Consider the following 21,079-nt stretch of genomic DNA (forward strand, 5'->3'; position numbering starts at 1 on the left):
GCTGGTTGTAGAATTGATAGAAAGAGTACCTCCAGTACTTGTCATTTTTTTGGTACCTCTCTTGTTTGTTGTTCTTCTCGCAAAGAGCCTAGTGTTGTGCAGTCAATTACTGAAGCTGAATATGTTGCTGTCTCTAGCTGTTATTCTCAGATTTTGTGGATGGTTGTTATCTTGAGGGATTTTGGATTAGAGTTCAAGTGTGTGTCACTTTTGTGTGATAACACCAGTGCCATAAGCTTAGACAATAACACAGTTCAACACTTAGAACCAAACATACAGATGCGAGATTCTACTTTTTTAGAAATCACAATGAGAATGAAGGCATTGAGTTGAGCTACATAGACACCCAACATCAGCTGACCGATATTTTCACCAAGCCTCTAGATGTAACAAGATTTACCTATTTGAGGGGAAAGCTTAGAGTGTGTCATCCCCATGACATTATGTGAAGGGTAGTTGCAGTTGTACATACTCTATTTTACTATTATTGCATTTGCATTGTATATCATCTTGTAAAATAATCATAGTAGTTGAGCTTTGACTTGAATGTCTTTAGCATTTTTTATTGCTTCACTTGAATTTGGACTAAGTTGAGTAGTTATTTGGAGCAAACTTTTAATCTTATGCTCATCTTGATGCTTTGACATCAAATATTTTAAGCAAACTAGCTTTCCTACAGATAAAATTTGGTAATTTTATGAATCATGTAGACTATAAAATGCTACATTCTTGATTACCATGTTCGTAATTGCTTTGGCTTAGTCAATGCTTGTGTTAAGCCTAGTTTGATGAATATCTTGTTCTAGACTTTTTGGTTCAATATAGTGGATTGGGGAACAGTGCACTATATTTTTTGTCTTTGTCAAATGTTTAGCTCATTATAGAATCTTGGGGCAACATGTGTTACTTGCGTCGCAAAGGCACTACTTGACTTGATAGTGTGAAAACTTGATAATTTGTGCAAATTTGAATAATATTGAGAAATTAAGTTTCTTGTGCTAAAATATAATCCAATACGGTTGCCTTGAAGCCTCTATGTATTTGATGTATCCAGTCGCGTGATACTTCACTTGAATAAGAGGCAACATGAGGATAAAAATAAAAACAAAGGAATGTACCTCAATGTTACATCATTTAATCACTTGATCTAACTAAGTCTTGGTTTTATATGTAAGCGTTTGCAAAGACTATTATCTTGAATGCTTGTTTTCCTAGTTTGAGATTAAAGTTAGCTAGTTCTTAATGCTTGTATTGCCTCGGCACGAGTGGATGCTTATGTGGTGGTCATTTTTAACATGATTCGGCTATGTGAACTTAAATGCGTCAATAATTCTTCAGTTTAGCTTGTATAGCTTCATATTCTTATGACACTGTATCTTTTTGAGTCTTTGTGCGATTGTAAGCTCCACATTCTACTGTTTATAGCCCTTTGACACTTCTAGCATTTTCAAATACTTTATGGTATACTTGTGAAAGCTCATTATGATTGCATATTCATGCTTTGTATAATGTTTTATCCTTGATGTTTGCATTGTCAAAGGGGGAGAAAAATATGCATTAAGCCACAAAGAAGAATCTTGCATGATGAAAGAGGGAGAAAATATATGGAAATGTGCATTAATCAAGGGAGAGCATTTGTGTTTTTATTGCATCTTTGGCTTGCTTATCTTCTCTTTGGGCTTTTACAAACTTTCTTATGACAAGAGACATGCTTTTGCTCTTTTTTGAGTTTTTGGTCACTTAGTTTTATTTCTTCAAAACAACATCTTTGTGCTTTGAGGATTGTCAATGCACTCATCAAATGGGAGATTGAGAAACCAAGTGGATAAGTGCCTTGATTTGATTGTGATGAGCCATTGACAATGCTGGATTTGAGTTGACCTTGGTTGGAATGAACGTGTTTGTGTGTGATTATGTTTATGGCTAACCAAAGTTTGACTTAGAGTTTCTATCTCAGGTGCAAGAAGTTTACACTCACCGGATAGTTCGGTGTGAGGATTTCTGACAAAACCAGATAGTTCGATGTGTGGAAAGTGTGAGCACCGGAGCATTTCAGCGCAGGGAGGAAAAAAGAGATCAACTCACTGGATGGTCTGGCGATGGGCTCAAAGAGCATCGGAGCATGTCAAACATAGAAGAATTTTTGGCGCCAATTTGAAGAAAGCATCGGATGGTTCGGTACTGAGACAGTGAGCACGAGGGACTAATTTTTCCAGATAGGGCGCAAATTAGGGTCTAGTGGGTTTACCTTCATTGGATGTTCTAGTGCCTAGATTTGTGAACACCAGAGTATACACCGGAGCATTTCATGCAGAGACAATGCAAATGGGTAGTATGGAAGAAATGAATGCGCTGGATGGTCTGGTGCTTGACATTGTGCTCATCGAAGGTTCTCACCGGACTATTATTTTTGCAGAGAGCAATATTTCCAGTATGCAGAAGGAGTTACACACACCGGATGTTCCGGTGTTTAAGGGGTGAACACGTTGGAACATTCGGTATTCACAAATTTTTGGGTTTTGTTCTTTCAATAGGGATTTTGATTTTGGGACTAACTGGAGATGTTTTGGAGGTTTGGAGAAATATTTTTGCTTATCTCATGTTGTGCAAGTGATAGATGTAGCTTGGCGGTCGACGACGGGATGATCAGGGCCAAGCAGGGAGTTTGGTGTCGGATGATCAAAGAGGCTGGACGGAGTCAAGGGTGATCCTAGTTGTATACATAGAGGTCAAGAAAAGCATGGAATAAAGTATGAAGATGGCATGGTGATAAAGTCGAGCGAAGAGGATATCGGTGCAAGTGACAAGGTGGCCCGAGGGATCAGGAGCGTGGGAGACTTGTCAGCGGTAAAGATTGCAAGACAGAGTACACATGTTGATATCGGGATGCTTGCTTAGGGTCAAAGCAAGCAACAATGAGTCAAGCTTTGAGAAGCGTGCGAGGTGATTTCGCGATTTGGCCTCAAAACCGTGGAGGGTAGAGTGCACGTGGCATCATCACGAAGCAAGCATCAAGGCGAAGCTAGGTCGTGAAGATGTCATGATCGTTCGATGGACGGAGCGGAAATAGACCAAAATACCCCGGTGGTAGGTAGGAGGCTATTGTAAGCAAAGGGTATTTTGGGACAATAAAACTTAAGGGCTAAGGCACTTCTCTAGACCTATAAATAGAAGGGTAGAGCCGTAAGAGAGCCTTGAGCCAAATATTTGAGGGACTAGTGATAGATTTTGGAGGAAAGGAGATGATAGGTTTAGCCTTTGCAATAGATTAGAGCTTTTGTGAGGGAAAAATACTTTGTAATCTGTTTAAAATAGGGCTGATATTTGTGCTTAATGAAGTTTATTTTCTCGCATAAGCTTGTATTCATCTCCTTCTAGTCTCTATTTTTGGTTCTCTTGCTTCTCTTGCAAGTTTTTCTTTTCCCGTTGTGATTTTCATTTTTCCTTTTGAATTGCGGTTTTTCACCCTTATGAAGTTGATTTTCTTGTTGGTGAGGGCATAAAATATGCGTACAATAGTACAAAATTAGGTCTCGCGTTCCCTTACCTCTAAGTTATCAATATAGAGAGTTCCTTCACCGGTGATCATCATCTTGAGTTTCTTTCAAAGTTACATGCTTTCTGTGGCTAAGGTTATGGGATGGTTTTAATTGGAATCTCGTGTTTATATCTCATCTATAAAGTCACATGTTTTTGAATTTTTTTTCTTGTTTGTCTATATTTGTTTTCACTTGAATCTTTGAGTGCTTTGGGTAACCAAAGTAAGAGAAAACCATCGATTTCAAAATTATTTTTATTAAAATATCTATTCACCTCTCTCTAATTATCACTCTAGATTAAAAAACATAAAAACAAGCAGCACCTGTATGGTTCACTCCTAACTGCAACATGCCAACACGAACAGGAGTGTTTTCTCTTAGGACTCTTGTCCTCTTACTACACCTGCGCAATGGGACATCCCAACTATCTTATTGCACAAAAGATAATTGCACTTTTGGAACCCTGAAATTTTGCAGGAATTCTGTAGGAAACAATTCAATTCTTCACAAGATTTGAGAAACAATGTGCATTCAAATGAGGTCTGCGCATTATAACAGGTTCTTTTACAGTGCATATATGCACATATTTTTTGTACATTTGGATACAAATGTAAGCTTTTTTTTAAGTACACGTGTTCACACTTTCAAACTAACGTGTAAATACGCTTAGATGTCGAAAATACGGATTCCTTTTTTTTTCGAGGGATAAATACGCATTCCTCGATTTGTTGATGTTATGGACAGTGGATGCAGAAACTTTTTTTCCTGAAAAATCATTAACAGCTCCTGTGTCAACCTAACAAGCTTCCATCGCGCGGCCTGCTAGGGGCCTTCTCCAACGTGCGTCGCTCCCTCTCTGTCGACCGACCGGCGCGTGCACGGTGCAAGCTAAGCTAGCGGAATGGGCACCGTCGTCTGCTTCGGCTTTGCGCGAATTGCGATTTCAGAGCCGAACGAACCACGCGTGGTGCTGGACGATGTGTCGTGTACTGCTGAACCTAGCAACTGGCAGATACTACTTTACAAGTGTATGATAGCGTACAATGCATCTATCGGTGTGCTATCTCTTTGGCTCCTTACGATCAGAAAGCAACAATCTTCTTAGTTTAGGGTAGATTCTGCTGGAGAGATTGTCTAGTGTAGACAGCATGAGGCAAAGAAATATTTCTAGAGTGGTTACATGTAGATTGTGCCCATATAGAACATGGAAGTTCGTCATTGCGAAGTGTGCTCCCATACTCGACTGCAAAAACTGGGCAATAATCCAACGGACAACTTAGAGCAACTCGATCATACGCATCTTGATGCATTCCCCCGTTGTCAGAAGACTGTTGGGAAGCAAAGTGTTAGCGTGCCTGTATAGCAACGGCTCCGCCTGTATGGCTCTATTCTTGTGCATGTACCGATTCCTCAGCTCCTCTCAACTGTTTTCTGCTGGAGCTCTTGTATATGTACAGGCTAAGAGATCAATACAAACTGTGGTTGCTAAATCCAATTCTTTCATGGTATCAATCATCTTCGATCCTACTCGATCCAATCTTCCTCTGCTTCGCCATGGCTTCCAGCCCTCATTCCACCGCTAGCTCCTCTGCCACCAATCCCTTCTCCACTGCTGCTCCTACGCCAATCCCTGCCTCCACGCTCCAGCTCGTCAACATCCGGTCGCATGTACCGATCGAACTGGACTTCACCGAGGCAAACTACTCAGCCTTCTTCATGCTGACCTTCCGCAAGTTCGGCATGCTCGATCAAATCGACGGCACGGTGGATGCACGACAGCACATCTACGATGCCGAATGGACCCAGGTTGACTCTGCCATCGTCTCATGGCCGTACACGACCGTTTCCCGGGAGATCTTCAACACCATGCTGAAGCCCAACTACAACACGTACTGCGTCTGGACCGCCATCGCCGGCGTGTTCCTCGACAACAGTATGCAACGCGCCGTTTACACGCAGCAGAAATTTCGCAGCTTGTACCAAGGTGATCTTTCTATGTCTGAGTACTGCGCTCATCTCAAGCAGCTCGCTGACACGCTCCGAGACGTCGGTGCTCCGGTGACGGATCAATACAAACTGTGATTGCTAAATCCAATTCTTTCACAGAGTACTGGCATCGTTGACTGTCGGTTGAGATGTACGAAAGTTGTGTTCTCTTCAAATTTCTGAATCAGACAGTGATGGCTATCCAACAGAAATGGATGCATATTTAGTCGTTGATATCCCGTGGTTTCCTGATAGGCATGCAGCATGTGGAAGGGAAAATACTACTAGCCTTTGCGTATCAAGTAGATATGCGAGAGACCCAACAAATAGATGTATATCAAGTAGGAGCGCTACTGCTGTGGGGGAAGGAACCGGGAACCTGACACGAGCCAGTGGTATACGGTAGCACAGCAGAGAAAGCAAACGTCTGTCCGTCCTAACTCCTAGTAATCAGTAGGATCCAGTCACACAAGATTTACATGAAACATTCTTCAGCTGACCAATTTAACCGTGCACCAAGCAACGAAGATAGATATATACGTAGATGCATGGTGAAACGGTGTGTTTCTTTTATTCAACGATCGGAGAAGGGCGCCGTTCCTCTCACTCATCCTACCGTACATTACCACGCACGCAACACGTATGTTAGCTAGCAGTCCGTAGCAACAGTCACGGACCGTAAATAGGCACCTTCTCGTACCAGTTAATGCTGCGATCCCCGAGCTTCCCATGCATGAAGGCAACGCCCTCGGGTTCGCGGGCGGGTCCGGCGACGGCCTCCGTGAGGATGCCCGCGCCGAGCGTCAGGAAGTTGACCCCGGACAGCCAGGTGCCTTTGCCTCCTGCCCCTGCGTGCGGCGGCGGCCCTGTCGATTCCTTGAGAGAGCGGCCGGCGTGCGCCGATGAGACGGCCATCATGGCCGCGAGGAAGAGGGCCGCGGCGACGGCCAGGAAGCGGGCCATCGATCTGAGGCTCTTCGAGGTTGTGTTGCGCTTGCCGTCTGTGTTGGCCGGAAATTTATAGGTGCAGGGATGCATGCGTGTTTCGTGGTATAGTAAATTCAACCGGGGTTAACCGCTGAATCTTTTCAAGTGGAATTAAAGCGCAACTCAGAGTTACAATTAACATCGGTTTTGCATCTAATTAAACTGCCGTGTTACAGCGAATATTCCTTTGTCATTGCAGCTTTAGAGTACTACTGCAACATGGCAACATCCCTTTTTTTAGAAACAAAAGAGTAGTACAACATTCCTGTTCTTTATCTAGCAAAGCAATTCAATGATCCCAACGACCACTGTGATCGATTAGCATACAACATGGGGCATCAGCCGCTGGCATAGGAAGGAAAAAAAAGCAACGACATCAACTTGCTCGATCGTGAGTTGATTCCATTCCTCCATTTGCAGCACGTTCGCCGACAAAGTCTGTTCCTGCCTTCCTGCAGACCATAAGCACAAGAGCACCGCTGCTGGAATCTTTTCCAAGCGAATCACCTTATTGCTACCAATCAAGCACGCACCAGCACGCAACCTACGCGCTAGACTGCTAGTAGTACTCCTACTTGATAGTGGGTGGAGACAGGAGAGCGCACCCAATGGAGCTGAAGAACTGAAGTGATGGCTAGCAGCAGGCAGAGTATGGCCGGCATACAGTTTAAGCCACCGGGAGACTGGCCTGCTCATCATGATGTGGGTGCTTGAGAGCCTGGCTCCAATTGCGCAATGGCGGGATCTCTCCAGCGCACCAGCTGGCTGCCTCTTTTCGAGGTCGCTGTGTAGCAGGGGAGTGCTGCTGCTGCTGCTGCTGCTGCGTACAGACTGTAGCACAGTACGGGGCTCGATCGGTCCCGGGTGCGACGAAGGGTGGAAAGGTGTTTCTTGTCCCCCTCCCTTCATCCCAAGATCAAGAATTTTACCTGTCAAGAAAGATCGAGAACTTTATAGGTCAGATGCTACACTGATCAATGCGATGGCACTCGCGGTCGCCCGGGAAGCGGGCCACTTGTCAGCGTCAGGTAGCCGTGGCTTGCAGGCTTGGGCGTCTAGGGCTCCAACGAAGTCTCCGCTTCCCTTCGTCAGTGCACCGGAGTTTGGCGGGAACGTTTGGTCCCCTCTGCATTCATGGGCTAGGGTTGGACGCGGAAGTGGGTAGCCTACCTGTTGATAGAGCTCTAGCAGTAAGATATTTGTAGCTTTAGAAATTTGTGAAGCTAGAGCTAAGTGTACATTGAGAGTGTTTAAGTAATCTTATTACCATTTAGATTTTAGTTAGATAAGTTCAGTTAGTTTGTTTCTGTCAGAGTTATCTGCACATTGAGCACTAAACATGGGATGTGCAGATCGTGCACGACAATTGCTTCCCAATCGGAGCTCGTGGGATGGCACGGGTATTTCGCCGATTCATGGGTAAGCGCATCGTTTGTCTTTGCTGAATAAATAGAGGAGAAAACCCGAAAAGGCTGCATCAATTCCTAGCGAAAATACCAGTCTTTGAAAGTTCAGTTTTGTCAGGTTACTGCAGCTGGTCTGAAACCTTTCTCACTTTCGTCAGAAGAAGGGCGACCATGTGAGCTGAGCGTTTGATCATGATCCAATTGACAATGAGCGATCTAGCTATAGTCTAACAAGTGGCATCAGAGCCGTTACGAATCCGGGCACCATATCATCCTCACAACATCCATCGAGATCGCAAACTCCCTCAGGCAATCGCCACCACTCGCCATCATCACCTCCACACAGAGCTCGACATCGCAACACCAATGGCCAGCGTGTGGTGAAGGAAAACAGTAGCACGGCGATCTACCCAACGCTAACCCGTACCAACTATGGTGATTAGGCGTTCATCTCGAAGGTTATGCTGCAGACCAGGGGCTTGTGGGCAGCGGTTGAAGATGGCTTCGACATCAGCAACGAAGCTAAGTACCGCGACGACTAGCTAGCCCTTGAAGCTATCTTTCGCGCCATTCTGGCTAAAATATTGGCTGTTGAAAGGATAATGATGTTGCTTAGAGGGGGTGAATAAGCGTTCTTACAAAATTAAAACTACTTTTACAATTTGGCCTAAACCTGCAGCGAAAAATAAACTAACGGATTTTTCATATTGAAAAATCTAGATATGCTAACCTCAACTAGTGCACAATCACATTAAATAAGTATGAAGGTTACAATCCTATAGTGTGACAAAGATTATTAAAATCGAATAAGATATGCAAGAAAATTCTAATCGAAAGTTCTGATATTACTGTTCATCAGAAGTTTCGGGCTCAAACCACAGTTTTAGCACCGGACTCCTAAAGCGAACTTTCAACACAAACACAAGTTAGCACTACCTGGTGAACGTGGATATTTCGTGTCTCTCACTTTGGGTTGGTTAGATACTCCTGAGCACTGAGACATGTCAAAATATTCTACGTTGCATCCCTCTTAATAGTGTGGTAGACCTATACTCAAATTCAAATGAAAAATTTCGTTTGAACCACTTTGAGCCTTCGAATACCTTCAAGTACCATTTCTTTCTTTCAAACCTTAAGGGCTGCCAACTTTCATATAAATTTTACTCTATCTCTTCTTGATTCTTTATGTGATTGATGTGAATCACCTATAGCTTCTCATGGCCTCGCACGGTCTATTAGCGTAAAGCTTTCACTCGCTCTTCACTACCATCTTGGTCCTTCAGCGTCAAGCCCTTTACTCGCCCTTCACCACCAGATGGTCCATCGCAGCTGAGCATCGCTTGCCCTTCACCGTCTTGCCATAGAAACCACTTTGTATCCGACATCTTCAATGAATTCACTCTATTATATATAAAGTCCAATCTTTATTCTTCACTCTTTGCATATTAGATATCTCAATTAAACTCATCTTCTTATGGAATCTAACCCCAACTCACTCTCAAATACAAAGCACATGGGTTAGTCAATAAAACATAATTGACAACTTTATACCTTAAGTTACTTGATCTCCATAAGTAACTTAGCCTTTACGCTTATTGTCCATCTTCATAAGGAATCTAACCCCACTCACTCTCAAGCACAAAGCACATGAGTTAATCTATAAGACTCTATTGACAATGTCATACCTTTAGTTATTTGATCTTCTGCAAGTAACTTTGCCTTTACACTTATTATCACACTTCTTGAGCTTCTCAAATTTCTTGAGCTTCTCATTCTTCTTATGAGCATCACTAAGAGCTCAAAGACATCGATGCATTTCTTGATCTCATGACATTTCTCAACGAATCCATGCCTTATTACTTATGCATCTTCTTATGAAATAATCTACTAACAATTCTCAATAAAATTGTTAGTCCATAGGTATTGTCATTAACTTACCCGAGCATCACTTAGAGCCCATCCATCTTGATGCATATCTATCCTCCATGCATCACCTATGGAACAACCTACTAATAATTTTTAACACTATTGTTAGTCCATAGGTATTATCATTAATTACCAAAGCCGCACTTAGGGGCTAGATTGCACTTTCAGCTACGCTTGCTGTTAAGCGCACTAAGGCCTAGGAAGCTCTCAAAACCATGAAAATGGGAGTAGAGTGTGTGCGACAAGCAAAGGTTCAAACGCTCCGGTGTGAGTTTGAGGCGATCCAATTCAAGGACAACGAATCAATTGAAGATTTCTCCATGTGGCTAAGTGGTATAATCAATACATGGTCATTGCTCAGTGATGTCATTAGTGATGAATAGGCAGTGCAAAAGTTCCTCCAGGCAGTGCCGTCGCGCTATTCACAGGTGGCGCTCTCAATAGAGACACCGCTCGACCTCAATCAACTGTCACTGGAGGAAGTGATAGGAAGGCTCAAGGCCGCTAAGGACCACTTTGACCCCAACTCAGGAGAGAGTTCCGGCGGGATCCTACTCCTCATGAAGGAGGAATGGCTCATGCGCATGAAAAAGCGTGAGCAAAACGGCAGTGCTGGGCGCAGTTGCCAATGTGATCGTGGACGCAGAAGAGACACGAGTTCACGCAATGGCAAGAATGTGACAAGTGACACTACTACGTCAAGTTGGTACACTAGGCAAAGGAGTGCTAGAAGAAGAAGCGAGATGAAGCCAACCTCACACAAGCCAAAGAGGGCGAACCTAAGATCCTGATGGTTGTCACCGCGGAGATCGAATGCGTCAGCACGCATGTTCTGCTGAATGAACAACGAGTCGATGTGTGTCTGTGCAAGCTGGGCGACTAGAAGGACGAACATTGGTACCTAGACACCAGAGCTTCCAATCACATGACAGGGAACAAGTCGATCTTCACCAAGTTGGACACATACATCACTGGATTCGTCAAATTCGGTGATGGGTCCACGATGGACATACAAGGATGTGGATCCGTGGTGCTCATGGGTCATGGTGGCCGACAACGGGAGCTAGCCATGATGTACTACATTCCACGACTGAAAAGCAACCTGATCAGCCTAGGTCAGCTCGATGAAGCTGGCTGCCAAGTGTTGATCAAGGACGGAGTGATGAGAATCAAGGATCGAAGCATGAAGATGTTGGCCAAGGTAACTTGCACTCCAAACATACTATACACATTGTCCCTCAGGTAATCTATTTGTATGCACGTGTGATGGGAAGAGATCACATGGTGTTGGCACGCTTGCTACGATCACCTCAACATGGACTCCCTCTTCTCCTTGGTGAACCGTGACATGGTTCACGGATTGCCGAAGATTGATCCTGTCAAAGAAGTGTGCTCTGACTGCTTTGAAGACAAGCAGAGATGCGCATCATTCATGCAGAAGGAAAAGTACCACACCAACAAGCTCCTCGACCTTGTACATGGTCATTTGTGCAGCCCCTTCACTCCGGCGATCGAGAGGTTCCGAATAAGTGTAGAATGCGAGTCGGACTGGCAGCTTTGAGTCCTGTACACAAATGGGAGAGGGAGAATTCACCTCAATTGTGTTTGGGGAATACTGCGTCGAGCAAGGAGTCATGAGGCATCTCACCGCACCATATTATCCACAGCAAAATGGCGTGATGGAGAGAAGGAACCAAACGATTCTCGGCATGGCACACTGTCTCCTGAAGGCCAAGAAAATTTCGACCATGTTCTGGAGGGAGGTGGTGAGCATAGCGGTGTTCATCCTCAATAGATCACCGACGAAAAGCTTGGATGGAGTTACACCGTATGAAGCTTTGCATGGACGTAAGCCAAATATTCATTTCCACTGCACATTCAGTTCAATCGCTCAAGTCCGCAACACCAAGCCGGGTCTCAAGAAATTGGACGACCCGAGCTTCCCCACCATCTTCATCGGCTACAAAGAAGGCTCAAAGGCCCACCGCATCTACAACCCGAGGGCGCATCGCGTACACATCACATGTGATGTGGTATTCGACGAGACGGTGAGCTGAGAGTGGGATGAACAGTCAGTCAATTGTGATATGGCCTCGACTCACAGTGAAATTTTCATTGTTGAATATCCGAGATGTGCTAGACGAAACTCCTACATCTCTAGACACCCCAACCTAGGAGAACATTTCGAGCAGTCATTCCCCTCACCATGCCATCCAAATTGAAGAATCCAGCGATGCACCTCTTCGGCTATGGGACATCGACAGTGTCCTCAGGCCAACATCATCGCCAGGTCTAGCAACGCGTGTGCTCCTCACTTCTATTGAAGAACAAGCATCCTTCACCGACGCAGAACACCAATCCTGTTGGCACCAAGCAGTGATAGAAGAAATCCAGGGGATTGAAGAAAATGGCACATGGGAGCTCACATCGCTACCTGCTAGACACCGGCCCATAGACTCAAATGGGTGTACAAGATCAGGATCGATGCAAGCGATGCAGTGATCAAGCACAAAGCATGACTGGTGGCCAAGGGATATGCGCAACATGCCAACATCGACTATGATGAAGTCTTTGCTCCAGTACCCAGTCTCAACTTAGTGCGTGTGCTGCTTGCAATTGGTGCACAGAAGAAATGGGAGGTTCGTCATCTAGATTTTAAGTCGGTGTTCCTCAATGGAGAACTCAAAGAAGAAGTATTCATAGCCCAACCTGCCGCATTCGTCAGCAAAGGACAAGAGGAGAAGGTGATGTACGGCCTGCGTCAAAAGCCCAGGGCTTGGAATGCCAAGTTAGATGACACCCTATCATCTATTGGCTTCCAGAGGAGTAACTCAGAGCATGGGTGTACACACGCGGTGACAACGAGTCACAGCTCTCGCTGGGCATGTACATTGACGATCTGATAGTCACAGGAGCTCAAGTGAAGGAAATTGGGAAGTTCAAAGCCAAGATGATGAAAAATTCAGAATGAGTGACATGGGGCTCCTCAATTACTATCTCGGCATTGAAGTCAAGCAAAGCCCTGGGTGCATAACCTTGTGCCAGGAATCATATGCAAGACAGCTGATTGAGAAAGTAGGATTGAGCCAATGTAATCCAACTCTTGCTCCCATGGAATAGAGATTGAAGCTAAGCAAATCAGCCCAAGTCCATCTTTTGATGCTTCTTTGTACCGAAGCACTGTGGGGAGTCTACGCTATCTCTGCCACAATCAACCAGATATTGCCTTCGCCGTTGGGTACCTCAACAGATTCATGGAGAAGCCTACCACTAAGCATTATAGTGCCAGCAAGCATCTACTGCGATATATCACCGGAATAATGAGGTATGGTTGTTGTATCTTGTGCAAGATGATGGTCTAAAGCTATTCGGGTTCAGCGACTCATATCTTGCCAGTGATATCGATGATCGGAAAAGTACCACCAGGGTATTGTTTCTGCTCGGGCAAAACCTAGTAACATGGCAATCGCAGAAGCAACGGGTGGTGACCCTCTTCTCATGTGAAGCCGAATACATTGCTGCCTCAGCAACAGCATGTCAGGGAGTTTGGCTTGGGAGATTAATTGAAGAATTGCTCGGTGAGAAACCTGATGCAATCTCAATTCATGTGGACAATTATTCTGCGATTCAACTTTACAAGAACTCAGTTTTTCATGACCTAAGCAAGCAGATTGAGACACATTACCATTTCATACGAGAATGTGTTGAAAATGAAAGGGTCATCATCAAGGGAATAGGCACCAGCGACCAACTGTCCGACATACTAACTAACACATCTCTGGAGGATGAAGTTTCAGGAGCTGCGAGCTAGAGTTGTAGTCATTGATAACGGCAATTAGATTAGGGTGAGAATTGGTGAAGTAATCTTAATGTTGTTTAGATTTTAGTTAGATAAGTTCAGTGTAGGAACGAGATTTGCGACCATAGGGGGGTGAATAGGCAGCTCGACAAATTTCTTGCAAAATCGATGGTCTTCTCCTATTTGGATCACCCAACGTACCTCAAAACTTAAGTGGAAGCAAAAATAGAGACAAGTTTTAAGAAGAGAAAATCGAGGCAACACGACTCCACGGATGGTATATGAACTATAGGTTCTATTTAAGATCAATTCATGTGTCTCAGCACTTTAAAGATCACAACTTACAAAGAAACAAGAAAAGATAAACACCGAGCAACAAAACTCTCCATGTTGATTGTCTAGAGGCAAAGGAATTCAAGACCCCATCACACAAGCGTGTGTATGTGAATTTTATGCCTCTAACAATAAGAAGAATGACCTCACAAGGTGCTGAAATTTCAGCCCAAAAACCAAAATAAAAATCGGAAACCGAAAAACTTGCAAACTTGCAAGGGAACCAATAGGGAAAACTAGAAGGAGGGGAATTCAAACAAATGTAAAAATATAAACTTTATTACTCAAAGAGGTCATCCCTATTATAGGCAGCTTACAAAGATTTATCTCTCAAAACTCTCACCTATTATATAGGCTAAACACTCATACTTCTCCCCCTCTAAAACTCTAGCTCTAAGCTCTTAAATGGGTGGCATAAGGGGGTTTAAGTGGCTGGTTCAAACTCTCATAGCCCTGCACCGCTATTTATAGGCCTAGAAAACTTGATCCTTAAGTTTTTTAGCTTTTTCCTAAAATACCCTTCTCTTGTAGTACACTCCTACCTACCACCAAGGACATTTTAGTCCATTTTCTTCTTCATTCATCGGACAACCGCGACACCTTCATGACTTAGCTTTGCCTCGATGAAAACTCCACGATGGTGCCACATACTCCTCCAGTCTTCGCACAGTTTTAAGGCCAAACCACGAAACTGCATGCACGATTCTCAAAGCGTGACTCGCCGCCTTGCTTACACCTTAAGCAAGCGCTTCGATGTCGACACGTATACTTTGTCATGCGATTCTAACCACCGGCAAGTCTTTCCCGTTCCCGATCCTTCAGGTCGCCTTGTTACTTGCACCGGCCTCCCATTCGTTTCACTTTATCAACACGCCGTCTCCATCTGCATTCCATGCTTTACTTGACCTCCATGTGTTTAGCTAGAATCAACCTTGACTCCGCCCGACTTTCTTGATCGTCCGGCACCAAGCACTCCGCTTGGCCCCGATCATCCCGCCGTTGACCGTCAAGTTACATCTATCACCTGCACACCATGAGATAAGAAAACACATATCTCCAACTCCAATTCTAGTTAGTCCATAATCAATATGCTCAAATGAAATCTCAAATCAATTCAAATCATATCAAAGCCCATGCAAAACTGAAGATCATCAAGCCAAATAAATATCAATGTCAATCACTCATCATAAGTAAACCAAGACATATTTCAACTTGATTTCTCAATCTCCCCCTTGATGAGTGCATTAACAACCCTCAAAGCACAAAGATTTTGATTTGAAGAAATTAAAACAAGATAAGCTCATCCAAATGATAAAAAATTTGAGATAGAGCAAAATATGTCACTTGGTATAAGAAAGATTACAAAAACCCTAAGAGAGGCAAAGACGAGCCAAAAACCTCAATAGAGTAAGAAAAACTCAAAAACACAAGAATATATGCTCCTCCTTGATGATTGCACATATTCCATTTTTTCTTTCATTTCTAAATAAATGCAATCCTCTTCCCCTTTGTTAAATATTTGTGCATAATATCTTTGGGCATATTTTCTCCTCCTTTGAAAATGCAAATATCAAGGATACAAGACTATGCAAAAGATGTGCAAATAAAATACAAGCCTACAAAGCTTCACATATAGATCACAGAGCACTTGCAAGGACTAGAGATTTCAAAGCACTAGAAGGAGTAAACAATATAACTCAAAGGCGCACAAAGTCTCAAAGTAAGTTCATGTCAGAAGTCCCAGGAGTGAAGCAAGTTTTGATCAAGTTGTTCAATTATCCAAAAGATGTCACCACAAAAGCATCCACAGTTTCATAATCAGTGCAAATATTAGAGAAACTAGTGCTATGTCAAGTTCAAACTAGTCAACCAAGTTCAGCCCGACGGGCTATACAAACACCCACATATCAATCAAAGCCTTAATTTGACAATATGAAAAATAACATTCTTATAATATTAAAAAACACAAGTTAACTTTCTCATTTGATCATTTACTATCCTCGAGTGAGTTTTAAGCAATCATGGGTTCATCCTCCTCTCCTCTAAAACTCTAGCATAATGCTCTCATATAGGTGGCACAAGAGGCTCAAATGGCTAATTCAATATCTCATATAGCACTACCCCTCTATTTATAGGCATAGAGAACTTGATACCTAAGTTTTATAGATTTTTCCTAAAATACTCCTCTCTTGTAGTGTACTCCTACCTACCACCGAGGGTATTTTGGTCCATTTTCTTCTTCATTCATCGGACGACTTAGCTTCACCTCGACGTTAGCTTCGTGATGGTGTCACGTACTCCTCTAATCCCCCCACGATTTTAAGGCCAAACCGCGAAACCACCTACACGCTTCTCAAAGCATATCAATCCAAGACTTAGTTTGACAACATAAAAAATAACATTGTTAGCACATTAAAAAACACAAGTTAACTCTCTCCTTTGATCATTTACTATCCTCAAGTGAGTTTTAAGCAATCATGGGTTCATCCTCCTCTCCGCTAAAACTCTAGCATAATGCTCTCATATGGGTGGCACAAGAGACTCAAATGACTAGTTCAACCTCTTATATAGCACTACCCCTCTATTTATAGGCCTAGAGAACTTGATACATAAGTTTTATAGATTTTTCCTAAAATACCCTTCTCTTGTATTGCACTCCTACCTACCACCGAGGGCATTTTGGTTTATTTTTTTCTTCATTCATAGGTCTATTTTCTTCTTCATTCATAGGACGACCGCGGCGCCTTCACGACTTAGCTTCACCTCGACGTTAACTTCGTGATGGTGTCACGTACTCCTCCAATCCTCCCACGGTTTTAAGGCCAAACCGCGAAACCGCCTACACGCTTCTCAAAACATGACTCGTCGCCTTGCTTACACCTTAAGCAAGTGCTTCGATGTCAACACGTATACTCCGTCATGCGATCCTGACCGCCGGCAAGTCTCTCCCGCTCCCAATCCCTCGGCCCGCCTTGTCATTTGTACCGGCATCTCATTCGCTTCACTTTGTCAACACGCCGTCTTCATCCGCCTTCCATGTTTTGTTTGACCTCCACGTGTTTAGCTAGAAATACTCTTGACTCCATCCGGCATCCTTGATCGTCCAGCACCAAGCACTCCGCTTGCCTCGATCATCTCGCCGTCGACCGCCAAGTTACATCCATCACCTGCACACCATAAGACAAGCGAACACATATCTTTAACTCTAATTACAGTTAGTCAATAATCAATATGCTCAAATAAAATCTCAAATCAATTAAAATCATATCAAAGCTCATACAAAACCGAAGATTATAAAATCAAATAAATATCAACGTCAATCATTTATCATAAATAAATCAAGATATATTTTAACTTAGTTTCTGATTCGATTAGTTTGTTTCTATCAGAGTTATCTGCACGTTAGTTTGTTTCTATCAGAGTTATCTGCACGTTGAGCGCTGACCGCGGGATGTGCGGATAGTGCACGTCAATCGCTTCCCAATCGGAGCTCGTGGGATGGCACGGGTATTTTGCCGATTTGTGGGTAAGCACGTCGTTTGTTTTTCTGAATAAATAGAGGAGAAAACCCCAAAAAAGCTGCATTAGTTCACAGCGCAAAAACCAGTCTCTGAAAGTTCAGTTTGGTCAGGTTAGTGTAGCTTGTCTGAAACCTTTCTGACTTTCGTCACAAGATCTAAATCCAAAATCCCAAACCATAATGAGTTCTCCTACGCTCTTCGCAGCTCTTTACTAATGCGGTTTGTTGCAAGCAAACAGCATGCACAACAAATATTCTGATCAGAGAAATACTACTCAAATTTGCTCGGCAAACGACTAGCTTCATTAGCGTTACTGGAGACATGCTTTTACACATGGAGCTGGCGAGGACAGGTGAGATGCAGAGTTGAACACACGCTGTATACATCAGGATATAAACGAACGAACGTACGATCTGAGATAGGATGTGTTCACTATACAACAGTTCGGCGAAGCTACGTCAATCGCGGCAGTGTCCAACACCTACCAAGGCAACCACGCCTCCAAAAATTTTATGCATCAACAGCGCATGCAGAGAACCATATCAAACAACACCGACGACACAGAGTTACATGTCCTGGACTAATCTGGAGGGCGTGCTGGCAGTGGTCGTGTTGCCCTCGTAGCAGCTGCTGTCGCATGACCTTTCCACCGGCTTCCCGGGCGTTCTTGCCTTCTCCAGGGGGCAGCCCCCGTGGCCCGGCCGAAGAGTTCGACGATCCTGCGAGCAGATGTGCGCAGAAACAGAGCTTAAAAGAGGAGGGGGAAAACAGGCCTCTGAAACCTCTGTTCAGAATGCATGATGACATGCAGTAGATAGAGTGGAAACATGTAAAACATCTATTGTTATATACTCCGTACATCAGGAAGATGCATCTCTGCATCTGACTAACAATAGTTAAAGGGCCTAAAATAATTCACATAAGTAATATTGATTTTATTAATAGTTCTTCAAGATGACAGAAAAATAAACATCCCAACGGGCAGTTCAGACACAGTCAGGACAGTATTTAACACTTGGTCTAGGGTCAGACATAGAGCTAGTAATCAGAGCCAGCAGTGTGCTATTTTAATCCTGATGCGCCTGCTGTCTATGTTTCTTAAAACCCAGATGCAGGGTATCGGCATTTTAATATTGACAAGCATTTATGTAGGTTAATCGGCAACCTCTTTTTTATGATGTAACCGTCAATGGCGCCGATTTGACCATATGTAACTTGGGATCGACTTCAACATGCATATAGTATGTTCTTGAGAGCGAATGAGCAATACGATTGACTTCGTAAAGATGTAAAAAGCATCAAGGCTCACCTCTCGATACGGGAAGTCGTCGACTTCGAGCATATGGATTACGTGTCCCATCTTTGGCCGTTTCTGCGAATCGGGATCCACACACCTCAGTGCAACCAAGAGAGCCTTCTTCAGTGCCTTGGAGCTAGGCTTCTCCGTCAATTTTGGGTCCAGAATTGCTTCGTAGTCTCTGTTAGTTACCTTGTTCTTGAGCCATTCTACAAGGTTAACCTGAAATCACAGCAGCAGAAAGTTGAGCAAATTAAGAGGCACATTTTGTAGCGCATCGCATAATTTCGTTAATTCGGCAAACCACAAGCATCGCTAACCTCTCCGGCGGGTCTAGCGTAGTCGACCGGGCTTCGACCAGAGATGATCTCCATTATAAGGATCCCGAAGCTGTACACGTCGCTCCTCTCATTCAGCATGCCCGTGCTTGCATATTCTGGCGCCACATAACTACCCAAACAGAACCAGTTTCAAAATTCACGTCTAACTTTACCAGGCAGATCACATAATTCAGGAGCCTAAAACCAACTCACCCAAATGTTCCCATCACCCTCGTGGTGACATAGTTGCTGTCCGACCCGAGGAGCTTGGCGAGGCCGAAATCCGAGACCTTGGGGTTCCACCTCCTGTCCAGCAGTATGTTGCTCGACTTGATGTCCCTGTGCACCACCTTCGGCTCCAGTCCCTCGTGCAGGTACGTGATCCTAAATTATCTCAAGGTTAGAGATACTTGAAAGATGTTGCATGAGCAAAAAACGAAAGAATTTTGAATTCAGGCACCCTTTCGCCATTCCGAGCACGATGTTCATCCGGATGTCCCAGGTGAGTGGGCTCACCGGCCCAACATCACCGTGAAGCCACTGCTCAAGGTTTCCATTATCGACGTACTCGTAGACAAGTATCCTAAGATCACAAGCAAGAGTGGTAGGTACGATATGCACGAACAAATTACCACAAGAATCAATGTGATGCGACGAAAGGAAGGTATCAAATCATCAATGCGGGCGGCTCTGTACCGGTGAGCGCCCTCAGCGCAGTAGCCCAGCAACCGGACAAGATTCTTGTGGCGGACGCGCCCGATCGCCTCGACTTCTACCCTGAACTCCCTCTCGGCTTGTCCCCTGCAGCGAGCAATGTGCAGGTCAAAAAAATATTTGTCAAGAACGTACGGAACCGGTAGGCGGATGCGAAAAGATGCGGGTTTTGCAGTGCGTGCCTGTTGTTGAGGAGATTCTTGACGGCGACTTGGTAGCCGTCGGCGAAGACGCCGCGGTACACGATGCCGTAGCCGCCCTCGCCGACGACGTGCTCGGGGGCGAAGGCGGCGGTGGCCTCCTCCAGCTCCCGGAGCGTGTACCAGTGGCCCCACCCGAGGTGCGACACCTCGGGCCCCACGGCAGCCGACACGTCGGACGCCACCGGACCGACTTCCCCGTCAGCGTACGCGACCATGCGGCGGCCCTTGCCGGCCTCGATGCACACGCGCTGCGACCCGTGCGCGGTCGCGCCCCCCACGGACTCGCCGTCTTCTCCGTGCTGCTGCGCGCCGTCCTTGAGGAACGCGTGCCCCATCTCGAGGTAGTGGCGGAGAGAGCCGACGTGGACGGCCACCTCCTGGATCTCCTTGGACACGGGCGGGATGGTGGACGGGGACAGCGGCGCCCTCGCCGGCGCGTGCGCGACGCCCTTCCTGGGCCGCCTCCCGCGCGCCGCCGCGAGGTGGATGGAGATGAGCGCGAGGAGCAGCAGGAAGGCGGCCCCGACGGCTATGCCGACGAGCACCCAGAGGCGCAGTCCCAGAACCGCCGTCCTGCGCGACAGCTCGTCGCGCAGCAGCGGCGGAGGCGGCGGCGGCGGCGACATTGCCGGCCGGCGGCGCAGCTTGCTCGCGCTCGCAGCCTGCCTGCCTGCCTGGACGTGCTCCAGCGCGCTGCGTCCGCGCCCGGCAGCGCTACTCCTACCAACTACTACTAGGCTCGCTACAACTGCATGGTACAGTCACTAGCTCACTCACTGGTCACAAGTGAGCCACTGCTGCCTATAGTAGGGGGAGCGAGTGTGCAGTGAGTACAGTAGCGAGAGCACGAGATGGCACGAGAGAGTTTAGCTCAGCTTGGGTGGTTTTTGTGGGCCCGGGGTAGTCAGTGGGGGCACGGAAGGTTGTCCGTTTCTGTGCATGTGGGCCCGACTGGCAGGTGGATCTTCGTTAAATTTAATTAAGCTACAGTCGAATGTCAGAACCGAGGATCTGAGACGATTTAAGCTCGGGATTAACTGGCTTCAGT

The 21,079-nt window shown here is 45.2% G+C and overlaps 2 protein-coding genes across 2 annotated transcripts; one reads left to right on the forward strand and one right to left on the reverse strand.

Annotated features, from left to right (window-relative positions):
• The first annotated feature begins 5,093 nt into the window (after window positions 1-5,093).
• Window positions 5,094-5,621, forward strand: LOC133884094 (uncharacterized). The gene has a single exon (XM_062323473.1). The coding sequence runs from the start codon at window positions 5,094-5,096 to the stop codon at window positions 5,619-5,621; it is 528 nt and encodes a 175-aa protein (XP_062179457.1).
• Window positions 5,622-17,878: 12,257 nt separating this feature from the next.
• LOC133885913 (probable serine/threonine-protein kinase At1g01540) lies at window positions 17,879-20,852 on the reverse strand. Its single transcript, XM_062325679.1, has 7 exons — window positions 20,011-20,852; window positions 19,811-19,915; window positions 19,575-19,697; window positions 19,328-19,498; window positions 19,115-19,244; window positions 18,807-19,016; window positions 17,879-18,216 (listed from the first exon to the last, which is right to left on the reverse strand). Exons 1-7 carry the CDS (start codon window positions 20,655-20,657, stop codon window positions 18,064-18,066), a joined length of 1,539 nt encoding a protein of 512 aa, XP_062181663.1. The 5' UTR covers window positions 20,658-20,852; the 3' UTR covers window positions 17,879-18,063.
• Window positions 20,853-21,079: the final 227 nt, after the last annotated feature.

Source organism: Phragmites australis, chromosome 11, assembly GCF_958298935.1.
Source record: "Phragmites australis chromosome 11, lpPhrAust1.1, whole genome shotgun sequence".
NCBI lineage: Eukaryota > Viridiplantae > Streptophyta > Magnoliopsida > Poales > Poaceae > Phragmites > Phragmites australis.

Bases quoted from the DNA above. Each gene is read 5' to 3' on its own strand.
- LOC133884094 (XM_062323473.1), top strand. From the start codon at position 5,094: ATGGCTTCCAGCCCTCATTCCACCGCTAGCTCCTCTGCCACCAATCCC.
- LOC133885913 (XM_062325679.1), bottom strand. From the start codon at position 20,657: ATGTCGCCGCCGCCGCCGCCTCCGCCGCTGCTGCGCGACGAGCTGTCG. The intron at 19,698-19,810 runs GTACAGAGCCGC...TTGTGATCTTAG, and splicing joins TGCGCTGAGGGCGCTCACCG to GATACTTGTCTACGAGTACG. The intron at 18,217-18,806 runs GTGAGCCTTGAT...ATCTGCTCGCAG, and splicing joins ACGACTTCCCGTATCGAGAG to GATCGTCGAACTCTTCGGCC.